The 18,762-nt window shown below is 46.4% G+C and overlaps 1 protein-coding gene across 1 annotated transcript in view; it reads left to right on the forward strand.

The window, feature by feature from the left end:
- The window catches only part of TECPR2 (tectonin beta-propeller repeat containing 2), a 102,171-nt gene that overhangs the window by 60,598 nt on the left and 22,811 nt on the right, over window positions 1-18,762 (forward strand). Inside the window, exons 14-17 of the mRNA XM_069490105.1 lie at window positions 648-888; window positions 1,568-1,657; window positions 3,700-3,933; window positions 13,495-13,643. Coding sequence (XP_069346206.1) covers window positions 648-888; window positions 1,568-1,657; window positions 3,700-3,933; window positions 13,495-13,643 — 714 coding nt within the window. The remainder of the gene's footprint in view (window positions 1-647; window positions 889-1,567; window positions 1,658-3,699; window positions 3,934-13,494; window positions 13,644-18,762) is intronic.

Raw genomic sequence — 18,762 nt, forward strand, 5'->3', positions numbered from 1 at the left:
GGAGAAATGTCTCCGGAGGTGTTTATGCAGATGCTTTTAAGTGATGTTATAAAGGCGGTTGATGCGTCTGAGCTAGGGTTAGATTCTAGATGCCCAGGATGGTCCTATTTTAATGCTGTTGGCCTGACATAATTATTGGTAGTCCCAGTTCAGATCATAAATTAGTTCATCACCCTATTTACCATACCTTTTTAAACCCATATTATGATTCTAAGTATTATATACTGTTGTCCATTGGAAATGCCTGAATTTAAAAGCAAAATTATTCCTACTCTGATTAGAATAAAAGACTTCTTTGAAGGGGCATAAGGGGGTGATATTTAGTCGCAAAAATAACACATGCTTTTGTAACAGGTCCATATAAGTATAAATACAAAAGTGTGTAAAGTAAAATGTTAACGTTTTCTTCCATTCCTTTAAATCCAACCCTCAGAAGGAGTTATAGTTTGCAATTTGGTGGTATCCTACTACACTTTTTTTTGGTCTTTTTGTAAACGCACCTGTGCACATTTGTGTTTGGGTATTTGGTCATCTTGTTACTAGACATTCAGAAGTATGGAGGTGAACTAGAACCCTCCCTCGAAGGCAGAGCGTAGGCACTTGCGACCACACTGACAGCAGGGTTTTTGTTCATCTCCTCCTTCCAGGTGAGCATCACAGACTATGTGGTGTTCGACCAGTGCAGCTTATTCCAGACAATAATCCACGCCACACACTCAGTGGCCACAGCGGCTCAAGCACCTGTAGAAAAGGTAGCAGATAAACTGCGCATGGCATTTTGGTCTCAGCAGCTTCAGTGCCAGCCGAGCCTTCTAGGAGTCAATAACAGCGGCGTCTGGATCTCCTCGGGCAAGAATGAATTCCATGTCGCTAAAGGAAGTCTCCTTGGTGGGTGAATTGCTTTAATTTTCACGTTGGCTTAATAGGCAGCTTCACTTTAAAGCCAACATTTAAAGAAAAGCTTTAAGATAACTTGAAAGGATAATTTAGCGTTCATGGTGTGAAGTGTCTATAATGGAGGTGCTCTGATGCTCTGTGATTAGTTTTTCCCTTTTTTGTTAATCTGTCATTCCTAAAACTTGGATCCCGTTGTCCAGGTAGTATGTTTCCCCTGGAAACCTATTATGATATAAGAAAAGCAAATGGAGCTCATTTTTGTGTTAATAATTTCACATTTTAAATGGAAAAATTCATCCAAACCTAAAGAGCCTAATAAGAGAGAACAGTCTATTTCCCAGAGGGAAAATTATTGCCACTGTTAAAAATACAAGGCTTTGCCCAGGTCTTTGAATGTAGGTGTGAATCCACATGTCCTGGGGGTTCCTTTCTGGGAGTGAACCCCTGCTCTGTGAATTCTCTCCAAACTCCCCTAACCCTGGGCAAGATGTGTCTGCGTGGTCAGGGAGGGAGGAATGGCGGGCTGTGTGGGCTCATACTGCTTAATCGAAGGACTCTCTAGAATTAGGAGCAAGAGGGCTTGAAGGCCACCTGTAGTCTGGAACTAAAGCTCTGAAGCGTTTTTGTCTTTTTCTTTCTTCAACACACCCTTCCTATTTCTTCTTTTCAGGCACTTACTGGAATAATGTCGTTCCCCGTGGGACAGCTTCTGCTACAAAATGGGCCTTCGTCTTGGCTTCTGCTGCTCCCACAAAGGAAGGTTGGTTGGTCTTAGTGTGGTTGGGAAATTGAGCGTATGGGTTGGCAGTTGAAAAAGGTCAAACCCCAGTCTGACCGTGGTCTAGCTGGCGATGGAGGTGCTGCTCGGATCTCTGAGACTAAAGACATGGTGGTATCACCGGCCAGAAGCCCTTACTGGCTGAGCCAAAGGCCCCAAAGCTGGATAGGCCTGGCCAGGAGATCCCCGGAGAGGGATCTGGCCTGGTGAAGCTGAGGGTGTCCTTCTGAAGGAGGGATTGTACAGCGTGGCCACTGGGGCTGGCAGCAGGTGACTTCCTGCTGTGTGGCGCATTGCAGGGGCCACAGCTTCTTTGGGCACCTTCCGATTCCCCTTGTGAATTTTTCTGTCACCTCCTAGGAACCTCTTTCCATCTTATTCACAGTCTTTGGCTGGCTGGCCGTGAGTCCCCCGTTTGTTCCCCCACTAGGCAGACCTTCCCTGCGGGGGGTACTCCCACAGACTCGCACTCTGGGCAGAGCTCACAGTCCCTCACGGAGCATGGGGTTTGGAGCCAGGAGAGGCAGCACTGCCACCCAGTTAGCTGGGAGCCAGGCAGTCAGGTGACCTCTCTGGGAAGTAGCTGTACCTCCTCCCAGGATTGCACTGAGGATTAAATGGGAACACACCATGAAGTCTCTGGTTAAGAGAAAGCAGTTTGGTGAGTTCAAGCCATTAGTCCCACTAGGATGTGGATGACTTGGTCAGTACAATAAATTCTTACTCTCTAGATTGTTCTGATCACAATTCTGAAATCTGACCATTTCTGAAAATAGTAAGTTATTTCCTGGGTTTGACATAAATTAATTTGGCAGCAGAACTTGGCCTGAGCTGATGTGGGGTTACTTACAGGCTTTCTTTCTTCTTTCTTTTTTTTTTTTTTTTGATTTGAGACAGTCTTACTCTGTCGCCCAGGCTACAGTACTGTGGCATCAGCCTAGCGCACAGCAACCTCAAACTCCTGGGCTAAGCAATCCTCCTGCCTCAGCCTCCCACAGAGTAGCTGGGACTGCAGGCATGCGCCACCATGCCCAGCTGATATGGTCTCTTTTTAGTAGAGACGGGGTCTCGCTCTTGCTCACGCTGTTCTCAAACTCCTGACCGCAAACAATCCGCCCACCTCGGCCTCCCAGAGGGCTAGGATTACAGGTGTGAGCCGCTGCGCCTGGCCTACAGTCTTTCTTTATCCCGTTGATGGTGACTCTGCGCATGTGCTGCTACAGGAATATTACTGCACTTCACTGGGTGGAGCTGTCTGGTTCCTCCATGGCTGTTATATAAATCTGTGGCATACCCATTACCTTAGGTGTTCAAAATCAAGAAAGAAGTGTGAATTCCAATACATATCTGGCCACAGATTGTAGATAATACTTTAGACAATACTGCAAGGTTTTAATTTCCCCAAGGATTATTTGTATCTTAACTAGAACCTGTTAAACCTAAAGGGCTCTATAAAAATAGAGGGAATGAAAGGCTGTAATTTTGAGGCAAGGATGGCAAGAGAAGGGTTTCCAGTCTCCTAAGCCTTCGGCTGCCGATCCACCCCGTCAGCCCATCACCAGAACAAGGAAAGCTCCTTGGTGCCGTCCTTCTGAGGACTTGCTCCCTCCACAGGACTGATTCAATAGTCCTTTCCTCTTAGTGAAATTTAACATTCTCTATTAAAAATGCTCCGGTGCCTTTGTTCAAGTTAAAGACTTCCCAGTCCGTTATAAATGGGAGGTCAGAGCCAGTAGGCCAACATTGTAGCCTTCATAAAATCTTATAAGCCCTGCTTTCTTTCCGTTTCTTTAAAATATTTCAGGCGTGTTTCTTGTTAACCAGCTGGTCATGGTGTTTCCCTCTGCCTTCTGACTGAAAGTGCATAGAATGCTCCTGCGGTGTGGGTTTGGGTGAGTGAGTGGGCTGGTGTCTGTGGCCAGGTGTCGGGTGTCTTCCTGGAGGCAAAGGCCGCCTTATGCGTTTAGGGCGGGTAGCTCGGTACGGACAGAGCACATCGATGACAAACGTGAACTTTTCCACAGGAAGCTCCTTGTGGCTGTGCCAGAGCAGCAAGGACCTGTGCAGCGTCAGCGCCCAGAGCGTGCAGTCCCGCCCCTCCACGGTGCAGCTGCCTCCCGACACGGAGATGAGGGCCTACGCCGCCTGCCAGGACGCGCTGTGGGCCCTGGACAGCCTGGGCCAGGTGTTTATCAGGACGCTCTCCAAGAGCTGCCCCACGGGCATGCACTGGACCCGGCTGGACCTCTCCCAACTAGGTATGGCTGCCATGTGAGTATGCTGCCAGTGTCCTGAGTGCCCCCAGACCACAGCAGGGCAAGGCGTCGGACAAAACTGCCCAGGCCTGTGTTCAGCGTGTGAGTTCTTGGATGATGTTTGCAGGTTGCTGGACTTCAGGAGATCACTTGGCCACTTTTCCAGGTTCAGTGGGCCTCTTGGTTTGGTCAGCAGCCTCCGTTCTTTAACCCCTTACGGTTTGCAGGGTGTTCAGAACCTGAGGAGGGGGAGCATATACCCACATGAAGTTGCCACCAAGAACTGCTTGAAATAATGCTGTTGACACAGCCGCCTCCGTCAGTCTGAATGTGGGACAAAGCTTTGTGACCTTTAAATCTGAAAAAATGGATGTGCCCTATGCCAGGATCGGTGCCACGTTTGTCTGTCTCCTCAGCACAGTGAGTGCGGGTGGCAGTTCTCCGCCCAGAAGAGCTCATGTGCATCCAGCTGCTGCTTTTCTCCAAATCTCCCCTCAAGAGTTAAGTAGGCTAAGAAGTATGTTGCTATTTGTAAATAACTTATTCCTATTCCAAGAAATAATAAAATAAGCCCACAACATTAGATTATTCTCTGAATAAATTCTTGATCAACCAGCAGCTTAGGTGTGGTTTGTCTAGAGGCGGAGGCTGTGCAGGTGGTTCCCAGGGGTCAGGTGAGCCTTGGACTTTCATTAGTACTGACTCAGGAATGCTTACCTGCTGCAAGGTTTCCCATTTTTCAAACTGACAACCAGCATTTTCTTGGTTATGTGGTGGACTTGAATTGTACAAGCATTTAATGTTTGAGAACTCAACCACGTGTACTCATCAGAAAAAAAAAGAGAGAAGAAAGCAAGCAAGTAGAGAAGGAGGGCCGGTTGGCTCTGTCCTCCCCAGCCCCTGGCTGCATCACAGTGTCTGTGCGCTCCCTGCAGACAGGGGCCTCTCTCCACTCCCTAGAGTGCGCATTGCCCCAGACAAGCCTGAGCCAGGCCGGCAGCGCACAGCACCCTCAGCCCCAGGGCTCGCACAGTGCTGGGTAGACGTCGCAATCTGTTGTCTGACGAGGCCTCCGAAACTAATCTAGCTCAACTGAAAAAGCAAGTTAGTTCCCAAATAAAGTAGCAAACTCTGAGCACAGTGGTTCACTCCTGTAATCCCAGCACTTTGGGAGGCCGATGCAGGAGGATAGCTTGAGCCTAGTAGTTTGAGACCAGCCTGGGCAACATAGCAAAACCCCATCTCTACAAAAAACTTTAAAAACTAGCCAGGCATGGTGGCATGGAGCTGTAGTCCCAGCTATTCAGGAGGCTGAGGCAGGAGGATCACTTGAGCCCAGGAGTTTGAGGCTACAGTGAGCTATGATCACATCATTGCACTCTAGCTGGGCAACAATGAGACCCGCTTCTCTTCAACAACAACAAAAAAAGCAAGCTCTGTTCCAAAGCTAGGAATTTTCTAGGGCAATTTTGATTATGCTTTGGGCCTACTTGTCACCTTCTACCTGAGAACATTTGCCCTCCCCACCCCATTACTGACAGTGACTGACCAGAGGGGGCTGAGGCTGGGAGTGGTCTGAACACTGATGCTGGTTGACCCTGCTGCCTGCCCTGGGAAGCCTCATTTATTAAGAGTTCAGGGACCCCTACTGGTCCTGAGCCTTTCTCAGCAGCGCCCCCTCAGAGGAGCTGGGAGATGCAGCTAGTTCCTTCTGGGAGTGAAATGGCCAGGGCATGGAATGTTCTCCCACTCCTGAATCTTGAGCACTGTGAGAGGCTATGCTCATTTGCACGACTTTGGTGAGAAGCAGAGCTGTTTCCCTGGCCCCAGCCCCTCTGAGGAGAGCATTGCACAGCAGTGGGGTACAAAGTGAATGGGCATCGTGCCGCGTTCCACACTGCTGGAGCCAGTTCTGCCTGGGCCTCCTGTCTCCTGCACAGCTCGTGTCTCCCAGCTGGCTCAATCCAGTTCTCCCAGCGTGGGCTAGCTGGCTAGAGTGGCACAGGTCTCTGAGGTGTGCATTTTGGCTTCACTGGGAAGGTAGCCATTCTTTTTAGGGGAGAAACTGGCTTCAGTGCAATTGAGTCTTAGTTTAGGAGTGAGAGGAAGCAGGAACAGAGCCATCCTAAGCCCCAGGTGCACTTTGGCCCTCAGCGGTCAGTAGATGCTTACTGAGGGCATGGGTACCTGAGCAGAGGAGAGGCCCGGGAGTCCTGGTTGCCATGGATGAGCAGATTTTCACTGAGCCCCACCTCTCCTGCCTACAAAATTGTTAGTAAATCAAATCCAGCCAAGCCTCAAATGGATCACACGGGCAATGCATGCCCGATGGTCACAGGCAGAGGCACAGGTACTCGTGGCAGAGGCAGGACAGAGCAGTGCCAGCTGTGCCTGGAGATCTGGGCCCTGGGCAGGCTCTGAGACCTTGGGCAAGCTGCCTATTACCTTTAACCTCAGCTTTCTAGTGGGAACAGAAATCCCCAGCCCTATGCCCCCAAGATGAGGCAGGTAAGCATCTTGTCTGAGTGTCAGCTATCTCCAGGCAGTGCAGCATTCTGAAAGCTGTGACACAGCCTGTTGGGGGCACTCTCAAGCCATCATTAGCTGCATAAATCCCCGGGCTGGTGGGGGAGCGCTTGCTTGGGTTGCCCCAGTTTGTGCCACAGGGAGGCCGATTTTGTCATCACTTGTTAAAGCACTGCTTCTCTTCGTGGGATTTTGTTTATTTATCTGGGTTATCTGGTTGATACTGAAATGATGGATTAAGACTCCTCTCCCCATTTTCTGAGGCTCCTGAGAGAATGCGGCAAGCCCAGAGTGGGTGGGCTTTGTGTTGGGGCAGGGGAGCTGGCCTGCACTGTGTCAGCGCTTGGGTGGCTGACGGCAGGCCAGGGACACCAGGTGTTCTATTATCCAGGTGTGGTCTGTGTGGCCTGGGGGCCATGCAGGTGGTTCAAAAGGCTTTTTTTAAAATATATATATATAATTATATATTTAAATTAGGGAATACAGATTTTGAGTTCAGGTGTGTGCTGTCTGCCCAGGACCCGGAGTGTCAGGCGGTGTGCGTGGAGTGGGTATTGAGTGGAGTCATCTGGCTACCATTAATGCTGCCTGGATGGCTTACTGGGATTACTTGGGGTGCCTCATTGCTGTTTCAGAAATCAGCAATAAGGGTGCTCATAGCAATGAATGGAAGCACAGCCTGTTCAAGACTGTGGTTCTGCATTTGAGGATTTTGTCCAGTATCACACTTATCCTTCTCCAGATGTGCTCTTTTTCCTTACATCACCCCTCCGCTCCCTCTGAATTCTGCAGGAAAGGGCAGACAGAGTCTGCAGTTTCTGCCTCTCTGCTCTCCAGTCCGGTCAGCAGTGTGTCTTCCCTACCTGAAAGGGTCTTCTGTGCTATCTAGTCCTCTCCTTCCTTCCCACCACTGCCAGGTGGAGTTCCCTCCTCAGGAACCTGCTCTTCTGTAGTAGCTGCTTCCTGGCACCAGGTGTGTCTGCCTCCCACCACTGTTGCCAGAGCTGTCTTCCTCAATCACAGCTCAGGTGGTATTGCCCTCAATGTTAAGTGGCTCCACATTGCCACTAGAATAAAGCTCCAGTCTTTGGCGTGGTGCCCAGGGCCTTGCAACCTGGCCCAGCCTGCCATTCCCAGGCCTCATGGGCAGGGGCTGCAGCCACCCCCAGCCGTTGCTCTTCCTAGATATGCCTTGCACTTCCATGCTTGCTGTTGGCTTCTCCTCCTGTGGTCTAGAACTTCCTTCCCTGGGTTTTCCTTTGATCTTCAGTCAGTGTCCCCATCGTGACACTTCTCCACTGTGTTCCTGGAGCACTCTGCTTCTGCCTGCTACAACAGTCATTTCAGTTTGACTCGTGTTATTTTCATCAGATGTTTACACAGGGAGGGTGTAGGGGCTTTGCAGGCAGGGACCAAATGCTTGGCCACAGTTCGTGCCCAGTAGGATTTTTATGTGTCAGGGAAAGTCAGTATTATTTGCAACTCCATTTCTAAGTAATCCTGGGATATGAGTTTGGATCCTTTATTTGGCCCCGTTACTTATAATCAAAAATAAAACTGCCTAACATGCAGGTGCAAGTTGCCATCACACACCGCCCGGTGGGTGCCGTGACTCCCATCCCTTCGGGAGGTGTCTTGGCTCTTGCTCCCAGTTGCCGTCAGCCTGCTCAGGGCATTAGGCAGAAGACATTAGGTTTATAAAAGCTGTTCAGAGGTGCATTTACACCTGTTCTTCTCTTCAGCCCTGGTCTTTTCTTTACAAGCGTTCTGACATTGAAAACATAAAAACCAAAAAGCCCATCTTCCTGGTGACGTAACTAGCAATGAGCAGCCCTTGCTGGCAGCATGATCCGTGCTCCCTCAGGGGCAGTGCTGACCTTGGGCAGCACCAGGTCACTGAAAAGTCTGGAACGTCGTCAGTCTTCTCTAAACTGCAAGCAGAAATTTCAATTTCAAGGATGTCTTCCTGTAATCCCAGCACTCTGGGAGGCCAAGGCGGGAGGATCATTTGAGCTCAGGAGTTCAAGACCAGCCTGAGCAAGAGCAAGACCCCATCTCCACCAAAAATAGAAAGAAATTAGCCGGACAACTAAAAATATATATAGAAAAAAATAGCCAGGTGTGGTGGTGCATGCCTGTAGTCTCAGCTACTCGGCAGGCTGAGGAAGGAGGATCGCTTGAGCCCAGGAATTTGAGGTTGCTGTGAGCTAGACTGATGCCACGGCACTCTAACCCAGGCAACAGAGTGAGACTGTGTCTCAGGGAAAAAAAAAAAAAAGGATGTCTTTAGTGAAGTATCCAGTGATGAACATGATTTTTGCCTTTAATTTTTTTTTAAGATGCAGCATCTCTCTTCTTTCTGCCCCTGTACAAATTACCAAGTCAGTTGCTGCTTTAAGATTAAATTAAAAGAATTCTTAAATTAAATAGCTGGTTATTGAACCTAATTGTAGAGACTGAATATGAAATTTACAGTGATTTATTATTATACAATCCTACTTTTTGGAGGAAAATTTGCATCACTTAGCAGATATTTAAGATGCTCATAACATTTCCCAGTACACATAAATATGCATTATGTCAGGCACTGGAATATTTAGCAAACTAATGCAATTTTTAATTTAATTCATCAGGTCACAGTATTTAATAAGGAAACATATAGTGTCAGTTTATTCCTTTAGGTAACAAATAGGATTATATTATGCAGTAATTTATGCAGAAAAGTGTTTTATAAATAGTAAAACATAAATAAATACCATTTTTGTTCTAAAATATACGTTTAAAAAGTAATCCGCGCCAGGCACAGTGGCCCATGCCTGTAATCCTAGCACTCTGGGAGTCCAAGGCAGGAGGATCGCTTGAGCTCAGGAGTTTGAGACCAGCCTGAGCAAGAGCGAAACCCCGTCTCTATAAAAAAAATAGAAAAATTAGCGGGGTGTGGTGGCGCATACCTGTAGTCCCAGCTACTCAGGAGACTGATGCAGGAGGATCACTTGAGCCTAGGAGTTTGAGGTTGCTGTGAGCTAGACTTGAAACCACAGCACTCTAGCTCAAAGCTAAAAAAAAAAAAAAAAAAGATCATCATAAAGGAAAAATGTCTGCTTTGTTGAATAAACTAAAAACTTTTTTGGGGGGGCTTTTCCTCAAAACTTTTTTTTTTTTCTTTTTTTGAGACAGAGTCTCTCTCTGTCACTCTGGCTAGAGTGCAAGAGGCCTCATCATAGCTCACTGCAACCTCAAACTCCCAGGCTCAAGCAATCCTCCTACCTCAGCCTCTCAGCCTCCCAAGTAGCTAGGACTACAGGCGTATGCCACTGCGCCTGGCTAATATTTTCTATTTTTAGTAAAGATGGGGTCTTGCTCTTGCTCAAGCTGGTCGCAGACTCCTGAGCTCAAGCAATCATCCTGCCTTGGCCTCCCAGAGTGCTAGGATTATAGGCGGAAGCCACTGCGCCCAGCCTAATAACTCTTTTTAATGGAAAGAAAAGAAAAAGAAAAAGATCAGGCAGGAAAATTTCAGTGTGTCTATGTTAGGCTGGGTGATGCTTTAGTAACAAGCCCCTGACACCAGCGACTTCACACAGCGAGCAGTGGTTCCCTGCTCCCATGAAGTCAACTCTGCTGTGTGGGTCCTCTGGGTGCCGGTCCTCCAGGTAGCAACTTCCTGATCTGCCTGCTTTGCTCTCTGGCTCCACCGTCTTGCTCCCTGCAACAGGGAGAGAGCTGAGAAGGCCCTGTGCTGGCTCTCTGATACTTCAGTTTGGAAGCAGCAGATCACCTGTGCTCACAGCCCATCACCAGAACTGGTCATGGGGCCCCATTGAACTCCGAGGGAATGTGAGGGAGCCAGGGAGTGTTCAGGGGGGCAGCCATCTCTGACACCATGTCCTGACCATCTCCTCTGTATTACAGATTCATGGACCTTACGCTTTCTGGCAGCCTGATTGAGACTGTCTGTGGGGTAAAAGACTGCCCTCAATTAAACTGTTCCATCTTTGGCCTGCCTCTTCAATTCTGAATAAGCAGGTTCATAACTGAAGCATATATTCTAGCAGCCTTTTGTGTTTCTAAAGGATGTTCACCTTGCAATATGAGCTGCCTGTTCTGTTGGCAGTGTCGTTATTTACTGCTAACTCTGAGCTGCTGGCCCAGTGTGTTTTTGTCACCGTGTGACTCTATTAACATGAGCACCGCTGCCTGGAGTTCCTCTTACAGCAGACCGAAGACTCTAATGTAAAGTAATTTTTTAATTCGCGTTTGTTTCTCAGCTACTTCTGGAGTTTACTGCTGAAGGTAATTTATTTTGACTGGTACAGATCTTTTCATACGTAATATTAGAATTCCAGAGAGTTCTTTTGTTTTTTTTTTTAAGATTTATTTTCTAGGAGCGTATGTTTCGAGTTGCCCTGAATATACTACTCCCTCTAGGGAGTTCTGTTTAAACTCCCCAGTAAGACATTCTGTACAAGATCAAGGAAGGAAAAAAATACTGGTAGGATGGAAGCTTAGTAGGTGCTGACAGCAGGTTGGAGAAAGAATTCTCACACAGTGATTAGGATACACAGAAGTAAAAGTTTGTTTATTTCCGAGAGAGAGAGAGAGAGAGAGAGAGAGAGAGAGGAGGAAGAGGAAAGAGTGGCCACGGCACACAGAGGAAGGAGTGAAAGTGCTGGGCAGCAGAGGGAAAGTTGCTTGGTGTTTTTAAAGGGTAAAAATGTTTTTTCCCCTCTGCTTCAGCAGACTGATAACAGAAGTGGTGGCAAGATGTCAGGGAGTTCTTTATTTTTTCCTTTTCTCTGTGAGACTGGGTTATCTGAGTCCTTGAAATCTGGTTTTTTGGCAGGAACTGAGGCAGAGAGCTAGAGTGGGAAGTTCACACCCTACTGTCCTCTTAGGGCTCTTAAAGGCTGAGAAAGAACTCTTAGAGATAATGAGTTAGGCCACAGGTGTTTTAGTTAAACAAAGGGTAGCTGTGCTGTGAGTTTATTTCCCTTACTTTCTGTTAGATAAGTTATTAGTAAGGCCACCTTTCGAGTACAATTAATTTTAGTATAAAAGAAATCATCATGTTTAGGAAATGTGCAAAGGAATAATGATAATTTTTTGTATAGTGGTACATTGGTAGTTTTAAGCTGATGTCATAACTGGAGGCACATGGTGAGATTTCCACACAGCAGAATCATGCCTGCATGCTTTGGTGCACTCACATGGGCTGTCATCTGACACCAGTGTCACCTGTGTGAAGGCAGCACCTCTGGATTATATGCACAAGCACCCACCCAGCCTTGTGGGGGCGCCTTACCCCACGCCCCTTCCTCAGGCAGCACCATCGGCTAATGTAACGGCATACCATTTTGAAAATCAAAATGACCCATCCAAATTAGAAACTTCTCATCAAAAAACACTGTTCAATAAATGAAAAAGCAAGCCACAGACTAGATTCACAATACGTGCATCTGACAAAAGACTTTTATCCAGAGGATGCAAAGAACTCTTGCTCAGCAGGCAGAAGACAATTCATTTTAAAATGGGCAAAAGGCTTGAACAGGTACTTCACAAAAGACGTATACAAATGCCCCGTAAGCACAAGAAGAGATTTTCAGCATCATTCCTTAGCAAGGCAATGCCAGTTAAAGCCATGACAAGATACTGCATCACACCTCCTGGTTGCGGGGAAGGTGCCCGTGCTGAGTGCCAGGGAGGGTGTGGCAGCCAGGTGCTGCCGTGGGGTGGAGCCCAGTACAGCCGTGGGAGAAACGGGAAGTTTCTTTAAAAGCAAGACAGATGTCTGCCCTATGGCCCAGCAGTTCCACTCCCAGGTATTTATTGAAGAAAAATAACACAAGTTCACAAAGCCTTCCACAAGAATGGTTGTAACAGCTTTACTCCTAATAGCAAAAAGTAGAAATGGCCCAAATGTCCATGAGCAGGTGAACGGATAGACTAAGTGTGGCGTCCACATGCAGCGGATACACTCAGCAGTGGGAAGGAATGACGCCACAGATGAGTCTCATCACACTGTGCTGCGTGAAGGAAGCCAGGCACAACAGCATGCTTGTGATTCTGTCACCTGTGCTGACAGAACTCAGTCTGGTGGTTGCCTCAGGGTAGAGGGCATTGACTGGAAGGGACTTGAAGGAACTTTCAGGGGCGATAAAGACGTTCAAACCTGGACTTGAGCACTGCAGATCTGTGCTTTGTGCTGCATATAGTGTCTTGGAAGTCAGAGGTAGCTGAGCCACCCATTCGTCCTGGCTTAGCCGCCTTCTAGCCGTTTGATGTTGGGCAAATCTCTTCATGGCTGAGTCCCAGTGGCCTATGTGTGAACTGGGATGGTGATAAACATGTGTCACTGTTGTGAAGTTTGAAATGAGGACACAAAAGACTTGGCTGAGAGCCTGTCTTCCAGCAGCTGTCCAGTAACTATTGACTGTTGCTCTTTTTGCCAAATAGACTATTATCAAATGTGATTTCTTTTGTTAAGAGGCACTTCCCATTTCCTTTCCTCTTACAATCAGTTTAATTAACAAAGGGAAATATAAAAATTAAAAATGAAGATTCTTTGAGGGACTTAGATAATCTTAATTCTAATTCAGATCAAGATGATCTGTAAATATGAGTTCCCTCTTCCCAAATCGAGAATTTGCTGGCAATATTCACAGGTCTGATGAAGCTGATGGTGGGACCCACATTGAGACATTGCTCCCAGAGCTTGGTGGTTCGGGACACTGTGCTGGCAGCACCGGGACTACTTTGCTTATATCCTAGAAGGGGCACCATGTGGTGCCCGGCAGGTAGCAGGGCAGCCAGAGGCCTTCATAGCTCTCCTGAGTTACGATGTTCTCAAGCCCAGCCAGGCCCACACACCCGACGTGGCTGCACTGGAACAGAGAGATGACTCGGCATCAGAGTTCAACAGAAAGTGCAGCCTCATCTCTTTCTTTGAAATATAAAATCAAAGTTCATAGATTAAATGAAAGATTAGTCATCATACAAAGGTAATCACAGCGTGTGTACTTTTCCTTTATTTGTCTACAGGAGCCGTAAGACTGACGAGCTTGGCATGTGGAAATCAGCACATCTGGGCCTGTGATTCCAGGGGTGGAGTTTACTTCCGTGTAGGGACCCAGCCTCTAAATCCCAGTCTGATGCTTCCTGCCTGGATAATGATTGAGCCACCTGTCCAGGTAAGCATACATTAACTGGCAGGAACTTGCTCCTCAGTGAGACAGAAGCTGTTGGGATGCTGTTACTGGGGAAGGGGATTACAACTGCCTCTAGAGACCACCCAGCAGATGGAGGGGAGGGACGCCCCCAGGGTCGACACACTCTCCGTCTCTGGCATCTTTAGCTGGGAATTTGATGCTTGTGAAATTGAGAGTTGAACAGATTATTAAATATTATCTGAGCCAACACTTAAGTTTTTTCCCTTTCCAAATAAAAATATTTGGTTTTTGACTTTTTCCAAAATGAATATTTTTTTTGAAAAGTCAATACCCAAAAGTATAAAGAAGAAAGTAAAAGTCACTTACAATCTAGTCATGGAGATACTCTATCATCAGCATTTTCAGAGTGCCTTTCCTGGTTTATTGAAGAAATTCTGTTTCCTGTCCACTTACCCCTGACCAACTCCGGCCGTATTTCAGTTGACAATGTATTCTAACGTGGGGTATTTTTGTTTCCTTGGCTGTTCCACCACCCAAATCACAAGCAGAAGTCTGATTTTAGAGGGCTATTTAGTTACCCTGAAAGATCTAGTAGGCTTGGTTCCTGTGCTAAGTGTATTTCTGTTAAAATTTCTAATTAGGGGCTATGATTTAGGGTGTTACTTGCTCAGACCCCTGCTGGTCCCCATCTTGTGACTTTGTTGGAAAAGACATGAAGCTGCCATGTGCGGAGGCAGGTGCAGGGGGAGTGGTTGGTCCCTGAACAGAGAGCCCTTAAGGAGAGGCAGGAAAGAAATCAAGAGTTTGGGTAGGCCGGGTGCGGTGGCTCACGCTTGTAATCCTAGCACTCTGGGAGGCCAAGGCAGGAGGATCGCTCGAGGTCAGGAGTTCGAGACCAGCCTGAGCAAGAGCGAGACCCTGTCTCTACTAAAAATAGAAAGAAATGATTTTGGACAGCTAAAAAATATATAGAGAGAAAAAATTAGCTGGGCATGGTGGTGCATGCCTGTAGTCCCAGCTACTCGGGAGGCTGAGGCAGTAGGATCTCTTGAGCCCAGGAGTTTGAGGTTGCTGTGAGGTAGGCTGACGCCACAGCACTCTAGCCCAGGGAACAAAGCGACACTCTGTCTCAAAAAAAAAAAAAAAAAGTTTGGGTAAATGCCTTTGTTTGTTTGTGAGTATCTGCATTCTGAGCATTGTGAGCCCACAGCAATGAAGTAGCTGGGGTAGAGGACAAGGTGCAAGGCTGGTTACAAGGACACTAGTGCTGCCTGTCAGATGTGGGTGGTGTGCTGAGATCAGGAGTCTGGTCCCGAGTTCTGTGGTGGCCATGTGTTAGCGTCAGGGCCACAGGGAGCCTTCATGTCCTCGTGGGGTAGCTTTTCTCCCTTCATAGGGCTATGGGGACAGTAATGTCTGTGACAGCATTTGGTGAACCATAAAGCACTGTGCAAACATGAGGTTATACATAATGAATTGTGACACATGCCCCATTTTTCCTCTGCACACAGGGGCATGCTAACAGTGGCACAGTGGGAGCAGTCCACCCTGCAGGGGGAATGTTTATCACTGACACTGTTCGGCACACCTGGTGTCCAGCGATAATGAAAAGCAAGTTGACTTACAGTTAGTTTCATTATTGTTCTTAAACTCTTGTTGCCTGCAGCCAGGTGGACTCCTTTGGTACATCGTTGTTAACATGTTCCTTCTTTTTCTTCTGACAGCTTTATATTATTTCTTTGAAGAGTTATAATCCACATACCATAAAATTTACCCTTTTACAACGTACAACTCAGTGGTTTTTAGTATATTCACAAAGTTGTGCAACAATCTCCATTATCCAATTCCAGAAGATTTTCGTCATTCCCAGTAAAACTCGTCACCCATTAGTGGTCACTCCCTTTTCTCACAGAACCTCCAACCCCTCAGCCCATGGCAGCCACTGATCTTCCTACTTCTATGGCTTTGCCTATCCTGGACATTTTATATAAATGGTATCAAATAGTATGTGGCCTTTTTTGTCTAACATTTTCACTTAGTATCGTGTTTTCAGAGTCCACGTTGTAGCACGAATCAGTTCTTCATTCCTTTTTTGACTGAACAACATGCTGTTGTATGGATAGACCACATTTTGTTTATCCGTGTATCAGTTGATGGAAATCTGAATTGTTTCTGCTTGTTGGCTACTATGAATAATGCTGCTGTGAATATTTGTGTACAAGTCTTTGTGAGGATGTATGGTTTCAGTCCTATTGGATATATACGTATAAGTGGAATTGCAGGGTCGTATGTTGATTATATATTTAACTTTTTTTTTTAAACAAGGTCTGGCTCTGTTGCCTGGGATAGAGTGCAGTGGTATTCATCATAGCTCACTGCATATCACACTCCTGGGTTCAAGTGATTCTCCTGCCTGAGCCTTCCAAGTAGGTGGGACTGCAGGCATAGGCCACCACGCACAGCTAATTTTTCTCCCATTCTGTGCATTGCCTTTTCACTTTCTCTGTGATGTCAGGCTGGAGTGCAGTGGCACAATTCATAGCACAATGTAACTTCCAACTCCTGGGCTCAAGCAATCCTCCTGCCTCAGCCTTTTGAGTAGCTGGGACTACAGGGATACGCTACCACACTGGTTAATTTTTTAATTTTCTGTAGAGGTAGGGTCTTACTATGTTGCCCAGGCTGGTCTCAAACTCCTGAGCTCAAGCGATCCTCCCACCTTGGCCTTGTAGAGTGCTGGGATTACAGGTATGAGCCATTGTGTCTGGCCTGGGATGTCCTTTGATGCACAAAAAGTTTTGATTTTGGCCGGGCGTGGTAGCTCACACCTGTAATCCTAGCACTCTGGGAGGCCGAGGCGGGAGGATCTCTCAAGGTCAGGAGTTCAAGACCAGCCTGAGCAAGAGTGAGACCCCATCTCTACTAAAATTAGAAAGAAATTAGCTGGACAACTAAAAATATATAGAAAAAATTAGCCGGGCTTGGTGGCATATGCCTATAGTCCCAGCTACTTGGGAGGCTGAGGCAGAAGGATTGCTTGAGCCCAGGAGTCTGAGGTTTCTGTGAGCTAGGCTGACGCCACGGCACTCTAGCCAGGGCAACAGAGCGAGATGCTGTCTCAAAAAAAAAAAAAAGTTTTGATTTTGATGAAGTCCAACTTATCTGTTTTTTCTTTGGTTGCCTGTGCTTTTGGTGTCATACCTAAGAACTGTTGCCTAATCCAAGGTCGTGAAGATTTACACCTGTGTTTTTTTTTTTGTTTTTTTAAGACAGAGTCTCGCTCTGTTGCCCGGGCTAGAGTGCCATGGCGTCAGCCTAGCTCACAGCAACTTCAGACTCCTGGCCTTAAGCAGTCCTTCTGCCTCAGCCTCCCAAGTAGCTGAGACTACAGGCATGTGCCACCATGCCCGGGTAATTTTTTTCTATGTATATTTTTAGCTGTCCAGATCATTTCTTTCTATTTTTAGTAGAGACAGGGTCTCGCTTTTGCTAAGGCTGGTCTCGAACTCCTGACCTCGAGTGATCCTCCTGCTGCGGCCTCCCAGAGTGCTAGGATTACAGGTGTGAGCCACCGCACCCGGCCTTACACCTGTGTTTTCTTTTAGGGGTTTTATAGTTTTGACTCTTACATTTAAGTGCTTCATCCATTTTGAGTAAAGTTTTGTAGATAATATGAGGTAGGTGTCCAAATGCAGTCTTTTACGTGTGGATATCCAGTTTGACAAGCACCGTTTATTGAAAAGACTATTCTTTCCCCCATTAGATTATCTTCACACCCTTGTCAAAATCAATTGATAATAAATATAAGAGTTTATTACTGGACTCTCGGTTCTAGTCCAATGATCTGTATACCCTTTTTACTTGTTTCCTTTTTTTTCTTTCCTTTTTTTATTTTAATAGATTTAGGGGCTACCAATTGGATTCCATTACGTGTACATGCTGTATAGTGGTGTGTATCTATTCTTATACCACACTGTCCTGATGACTTAGCTTTGTCATAAATTTTGAAAGCCGGAAGAAAAAGTCCTCAACTTTTTCTTTATCAAGATTGTTTTGGCTGTCTGGATTCCCTCCTATACCCATGTGACTTTTAGGATAAGTTTGTCAATTTCTGCAAAAATGCCAACTGGAATTTTGGTACGAATTGTGTTGAATCGGTAGATCAATTTGGGAAGTATTGCCATCTTACCAGTATTAACTCTTCCAGTCTGTGAACATGGGGTGTCTTTCCATTTATTTAGATCTTGTTTAAGTTCATATATTTATGGAGTCTTATATGTTGAACCACATTTTTACTCCTGGGATAAATCCTACGTGGTCATGGTGTGTAATCCTTTGTAATGTTGCTGGATTTGGTTGCTAGTATTTTGTTGAGGATTTTTATGTCTGTATTCATGAGACACATTGGTCTTTGCTTTTCTTTTCTTATCCTGTCTTTGTCTGGTTTTGGTATCAGGGTAATGCCGTCCTCATAGAATGCATTGGGAAGAGTCTGTGAAGGACTGATACTGATTACTTTCTAAGCATTTGTTAGAATTCATCAGCCATAAACTAAACTCATGTACCCATGTAGGCCTGGGCTTTTCTTTGTGGAAAGTTTTTGTTTCTTCTTTTTTTTACATACAACTCAAATTTCTCTGATGTGGGAAGTTTTTTGACTACCAGCTCAATCTCCTTACTATAGGTCTGTTGAAACTTTTCTATTTCTTCTTTTTTTTTTTTTTTTTTTTTTGAGACAGAGTCTCGCTCTGTTGCCCGGGCTAGAGTGAGTGCCGTGGCGTCAGTTTAGCTCACAGCAACCTCAAACTCCTGGGCTTAAGCGATCCTACTGCCTCAGCCTCCCGAGTAGCTGGGACTACAGGCATGCGCCACCATGCCCGGCTAATTTTTTCTATATATATTTTTAGCTGTCCATATAATTTCTTTCTATTTTTAGTAGAGATGGGGTCTCGCTCTTGCTCAGGCTGGTCTCGAACTCCTGAGCTCAAACGATCCGCCCACCTCGGCCTCCCAGAGTGCTAGGATTACAGGCGTGAGCCACCGCGCCCGGCCTCTATTTCTTCTTGATTCAATTTTTGTAGCTTATATCTTTCTAGGAATTTGTTCATTTTTTCTATCTTAGCATCTAATTTCTTGACAT

This window comes from Eulemur rufifrons, chromosome 2, assembly GCF_041146395.1.
Source record: "Eulemur rufifrons isolate Redbay chromosome 2, OSU_ERuf_1, whole genome shotgun sequence".
In the NCBI taxonomy this organism is placed as follows: domain Eukaryota; kingdom Metazoa; phylum Chordata; class Mammalia; order Primates; family Lemuridae; genus Eulemur; species Eulemur rufifrons.